At 38.3% G+C, this 6000-nt stretch overlaps 1 protein-coding gene across 7 annotated transcripts in view; it reads left to right on the forward strand.

Annotated features, from left to right (window-relative positions):
• The window catches only part of LOC102006674 (ATP-binding cassette sub-family A member 3-like), a 149983-nt gene that overhangs the window by 137590 nt on the left and 6393 nt on the right, over positions 1-6000 (forward strand). For all 7 annotated transcript variants that reach the window (XM_013504905.1, XM_013504904.1, XM_013504906.1 and 4 more), the window contains one exon: positions 5683-5870. In XM_013504905.1, the coding sequence (XP_013360359.1) occupies positions 5683-5870 (188 nt within the window). The remainder of the gene's footprint in view (positions 1-5682; positions 5871-6000) is intronic.

The following is a 6000-nucleotide window of genomic DNA, read 5'->3' on the forward strand; positions in this document are numbered from 1 at the left end:
TCTGTTTGCCCACTGTTTGGGAGTATCTTGTTGAAAAATTTGCATCAGTGTTCATTAAGGAAATTGAGCTGTAGTTTTCTTTTTTGTTGAATCTTTGTCTGATTTTGGAATCACAGTAATGCTTGCTTGAAGGGATGAGTTTTGCAGTGTTCCTTCCCTTCTAGTTTCATAGAACAGTTTGAGAGTTCTTACCTGAATTTCTGGTAAAATTCAGCAATGAATCCATCTGATCTTGGGGGGTTTTTTTGTTGATAGTGTTTTTTACTGTCTCTATTTCATTGCCTACTCCTGATCTGTTTAGAGTTCTTATATCTTGATTCAGTTTTTGTAGTTCATATTGTTTAGGTATTTATCCTTTTTTAGATTTTCCAATTTATTGGAACATAAGTTTTGAAGTTTCTTGAAATCCTCTGAATTTTGATGGTGTCCATTGTGATTTCACTTTTTTATTTCTAATTACATTGATATGTCTCTCCTTCTTTTAGCCTTGTATGTTCATTAATTTCTGTTCTGATCTTTACAATTTCTTTCCTTCTACAAGTTTTGGATTTGGATTGCTCTTCTTTTGCTAGGGATTTGAGATATATCATTAGGTTATTTATTTGGATTTACTATTTTATAAATATAGGCATTCACATAAATTTCTATCTCAGAACTGCTGCCATTGTATCCCATAGGTTTTGATATGTTCTATTTCCACTGTTATTTGATTCTAGGAACTTTTTTTTTTTGAGACAGGGTCTTACCATGTAGTTCAGGCTGGTCTTGAACTCACTATGTAGCCCAGGATTGCTTCAAACTTGCAGCGATCCTCCTGCCTAAGCATCTGGAGTGCTGGGATTACAAGTGCGTGCCACCACACCCGCTGATTCTAAGACCTTTTAAATTTTGTTCCTTCTTTAATTTCTTTACTTCTGTGACCCATTGATTATTCAGGAGTGTATTATTTACTCTCCATGTGTTTGTGCAATTTCTGTGAGTTTTTTGCTGTTGATTTCTAGTTTCATTCTATGACCTGATAACATACAGGAGGTTATTTCAATTCTTTTGTATTTATATTTAACCATGCCTTATGGCCTAAAATATGATCTATTTTTAAGTTCTGTGTGTTGCTGAGAAAAATGTGTATTCTGTTATTGGATGAAACACTCTAGATACCTGTTAAGTTCATTTGTGCAGTGGGGTGGTTCAACTCGGATATTCCTTTGTCGATATTTTTTCTGATTGACCTGTTTGCAAAAATGGGTATTGAAGTCCCCCACTATGATTATATTATTGTCCACCTGTTCTTTTGTGTCCAATAGCTTTTGTTTTAGGGAACTGGGTACAATAATATGTGGCATATACATTTTATTTCTTCCTGTTGAATTGTTCCCTTACCAGTATGTACTTATCTTCTTTGTCTCTTCTGATGAGTTTTGGCTTGAAATCTACTTTGTCTGAAAATAAGCTAGCTACTCCTGCTTGCTTTTGGACTTGTGTTGCACTGATCATCTTTTACCATCTTTTTACTTTCAGTTTATAAGTGTCTTTGTGGATCAGGTGTGGTTCTTGGAGGCAACACATGGTTAAGTTTTGTTTTTTGATCCCATCTGCCAATCTATTCTTTTAATTCAGGAGTTGAGACCATTAACATTGGTGTTATTATTGAAAGATGTTTACTGAATCCTGTCATTGCAATATTTTTCCAGTGCTGATTCCTCTGATGTATTCTTTTATTTGGGTTCGTTGTTGCTGCTGACTTCTCTGCCTCTATCTAGGATTCCTTTCAGTACCTTCTGCAATGTTCCTTTGATGATCTTTATTTCTTTAAATTCTCTGGCATAGAGAGTCTCCATTTCTCCATCTATTTTGAAGAATAATTTTGCAGGATATAGTAATCTGGATTGGCAATGGGGGGGAATATTTTGGTTTTTGTTTTTTGAGACAGGATCTCACTATGTAGTCCAGGCTGGCCTTGAAATCACTGTGTAGCTCAGGCTGGCCTCCAACTCACAGTGATCCTCTTGCCTCAGCCTCTTGAGTCCTGAGATTACATCACCACACCCTGTTTTGGATTGGCAATTTTTAGGGCTTGAAAATTTTCACTGCAAGCTTTTCTGGTCTCTAAGGCTGATGTGGAGAAATCTGCTATTAGTCTGGTAAACTTGCTTTTGTAGGTCACTTGATACTTTTCTCTACCAGCTTTAGTATTCTCTTTTGGTACTGAATTTCTTGGATTTGACTATGATGTGTTGTGGGGAGGTTGTTTTCTGGTTATGGCTATTTGGGGTTCTACATGCCACATTTACCAAGATATTGAATTATTTCCCTATATTTGGAGAATTTTCTTCTATGACTTCATTGAATAATAGTTTTCAGTGTCATCTTCTAACCTTTACCTAACTCTTGTCATTCTTAGGCTTATTTATTTTCTTTTGAGTCACCTAGCATCTACTGAGTCCTGCTTCCATGCTGTCTTATTGTTTTTAGAATATCACTGAGTACATGATTTGGTTGGATCTTTTTAAAAATTTATTTTGTTTTTTTTGTTGTTGTTGTTGTTGTTTTGGTACCGGGAATCGAACTCGGGACCTTGTGCTTGCCAGGCAGGCACTTGTACTGCTGAGCTACATCCCCGGCCCTAAAAAGTTATTTTGCCACCAGATGAGGTGGCACATGCCTGTAATCCCAGCACGAGGGAGGCTGTGGCAGGAGGATCACTGTGAGTTTGAAGCCAGCTTGGGCTACAAAGTAAATTCAAGGCCAGCCTGAACTGCATAGTGAGACCTGTCTCAAAAAGATTTTTTAAAAAAACCCTCACTTTGCCAATCTGTTTATGGCTTCATGGCGCAATTTTTGTAGATCATATGATTTATCTTTTCTTCTAGATTTTCAAAATTCATCATTTCTTCTAGGTTTTGAAATTTTTCAGCTTATAACTTCATAATAATCCCTAATGATCCTTTTGTATTTTTGTGTTATTGGTAGTAATATCTTCTTTGTCATCTCTGATTTTATTTATTTGGGTCTTCTCTCAGTTTTTTCTTGGTTAGTATAGCTAAGGTCCGTTTCTGAAAACTAACTCTTTGTTTCTCCCCCTACCCATTTTTTTTCTGTTCTGATCTTTGTTATTCCTTTTCTCTGCTAATTTTGAGTTTGGCTTGTTCTTGATTTGCTAGGTCCTTACCCTACACCTTTAGGTTGTTAATTTTAATCTTTTTTTAATATGTAGGCCAATGATGGGAACCTTTTAGAGCTTCCAATGACACAGCTTGCTGTGACACGTGTGCCATAGGTTTGCCACCACTGGTAACAGGCTTTTACTGCCAGAAACTCCCGCTAGAACTGCATTTTCCGTATATCATAAGTTTTAATGTGTTTTGTTTCCATTTTCATATGTTTTGAGAAATCTTTAAACTTCCCTTTTGATTTCTTCAGTGACCAAAAATCTGTTCAAAATCATGTTGTTCAGTATCTATGTATTTGCATCAGTTCTAAAGTTTCTCTTGTTGCTGACTTCTAGTTTTACTCCATTGTACACAGGGGTTTTTTGTTTTGTTTTGTTTTGTTTTTTTGTAGCATCCTAGACTTTAGCATATAAATCCCAAAGGATAAAAAGAGAAAAACGAATTTGGGTGTGGGAAAGATTCTCGCCATTGGGACTTTTTTCAGCAACCAGAACCTGGTCATCATAGTGGAAGGTGGGTAGCCACAGGCATGTGGCACCTGCCTTCTGTTCTGGCATTTGTACAAATCCACAAAGAGCTTGCTGTGTTCTTAAAGGGAAGTACCTTGGTCTCCCGATGCTGAAGAGCAACACCTTCCATTGTGCTCTGTGCTATTATATCCTTCTCCCATAACATGGGGCACCTGGTGCTGTGGTCAAAGTCCACTGCTGGATGAAGGTGGGCTCTCAAGGCTCCAACCCCAAGGCCAGGACAGTGGAATGTCTTTGGGGTCCCAGAGCAGAGATGGGAATATGCAGGGTTTTCTGATCCTTATAGGAGTCTGAGTTTGGACAATAGCTGACTTTTGAAAATGGCACCTAGGTTCAGCAGCCTGGAATTTTGTTAAGAGATAATGTAAAATCCTTCTCCAGAGCAAAGCTACTATGTAAAGTGCAGGTTGCTCGCTTAGCTAGAATGCAAGCCTGTGAGGCCTGTGCAACTTTCCAGTAGTTAGGATTGGATGGATGGTGTTTCCTGGGACTCTTTCATTTTCCCTTAAAACTGTAAGGGCATGTTCCCCTCCCTGGCTGTGAAGCCAGAGTAGCATTGGCCTGGATGCTTTGTGTCTCTTTCTGAAATAAATTCTCTGCGGTCTCTCAGTCTTAAATAAGTTTCTAGTCTTTTGCTGGTTTCCAGTATTCAATCACTGTAACTCACCTCAAAATGCAGCTGTGCACCTGCTACCTGCTTCTTCTTCGTGAGGAGAAGGTGAGTCGTAGGCACCCTGTTCAGCCATTCTCAATTCTAAGTTGTATTTAGTTAATGCACTTCTCATCTCCGTTTCATTTTCCTTTCTGTTTATGTTTCCGTTTCTGAATTGATATTTTCACTTTGTACACTCTTTTCTTAGCAGTTCCCACATTTCCCTTTAGTTCTTTTTTCCCCAGGGCTGAGATTTCAGCCCAGGCCTTCATGCGTGCTGACCAAGGACTCTACCAATGAGCCACCTCTTAGACTCTCATTCAATTCCGTAAGCTTCTAAGATGATAGTTTTTTAAACTATTTGCTGAGTAGACCTGCCATTGGGACTTTTCTGTTTATTTTTTTTCCTTTCAATGGGCCATATTTTCTGTTTGGGTGGACATTGGACTCTAACAAAGTGGTAGCTTTAGATACCATTTTCCTGCCTATTCTTCTGGGTTTGCTGGTTTTCTGTTAGTTTTGTTGCTGTTGTTCACTGTTTGGGGGATTTTTCTTTGTTTCAGCCTGTCTCTGTATTCAGGATCAGCCTAAGGTATAAGTTAGAATCATCTCAGATGTCTTTCCCAACCTGGCTGAGCACATGCAGTCACTTTTATTACAATTTTATTTGTACATAAGGTTTTTTATAATATCCTAGACTCTAGCGTATAAATCCTAAAAGGATGAAAAGAGAGCAATGAATTTCAGTATGGGAAAGATGCCACGTAGCCTTGTAAATCCACTAAAAATCAATTCAGCCGTAGGGGGTAGGTTCGTACCATGCCAAGTCTAGGGTGGAGAATAATCTATGATCAATGTAAATTAATAATTGTTTTGCACCTGAATAAAGATCAGTAGAAATATTTGACTAATTTCTAAAGTAGTACTCGATTTTAGTGTCCTGTTTGTGGACATAGGGGATAACTTTGTTTTTGGTTCTGCTTACCATAGAAGAGGGTGTGTACATGGATGTCCAGGTATCCCCGCTGGAGCTCCTGGTTAAAGAGCAAAGCATCTTATATCCTAATACTTCCCCAAATTGAGTGGGCTCTAGAACTTTACTGTAGCTTCTTCATACTCAAGATTATTAGAACTGAATTAGGGAATCTGCAATTCTAAGGTATTACAATAGGTTCAACACTCATAATTTTATACCTTTTTTAAAAAAAAGAAAATTCTCGGCAGGACTCCTAGAAGCATGGCCTAGAGGACTGCAGGTGTTCTGTCTCATCTGTGGATGTTTGCAGGACAGATGACTTGAGTTCTTACTTAAGGCAATTTTTGTAATTAGGTGAGGTCAAGAATTGGCTATTGTCCTCAGTTCGATGCTTTGCTGGACTATATGACTGGGAAGGAAATAATAACCATGTATGCCAGAGTATGGGGAGTATCTGAGCACCAGATTCCGCTGTATGTGGACAAACATTTGAAGTCACTGGAACTGGAGCCTCATGCCAACAATCTTATCAACACCTACAGGTGAGTCATTCTGCTGCCACACTTTTGTTGTTGATGCTGCTAATCTTGCTAATCCTGATACCTGAAATAAATGCACACAGCTCCATCTAAACCCTGCTGTTATACAGACACCTACCCCAGTATGGCAAAA

This window comes from Chinchilla lanigera, unplaced genomic scaffold (assembly GCF_000276665.1).
Source record: "Chinchilla lanigera isolate Chin_1 unplaced genomic scaffold, ChiLan1.0 scaffold00092, whole genome shotgun sequence".
NCBI classification, from domain to species: domain Eukaryota; kingdom Metazoa; phylum Chordata; class Mammalia; order Rodentia; family Chinchillidae; genus Chinchilla; species Chinchilla lanigera.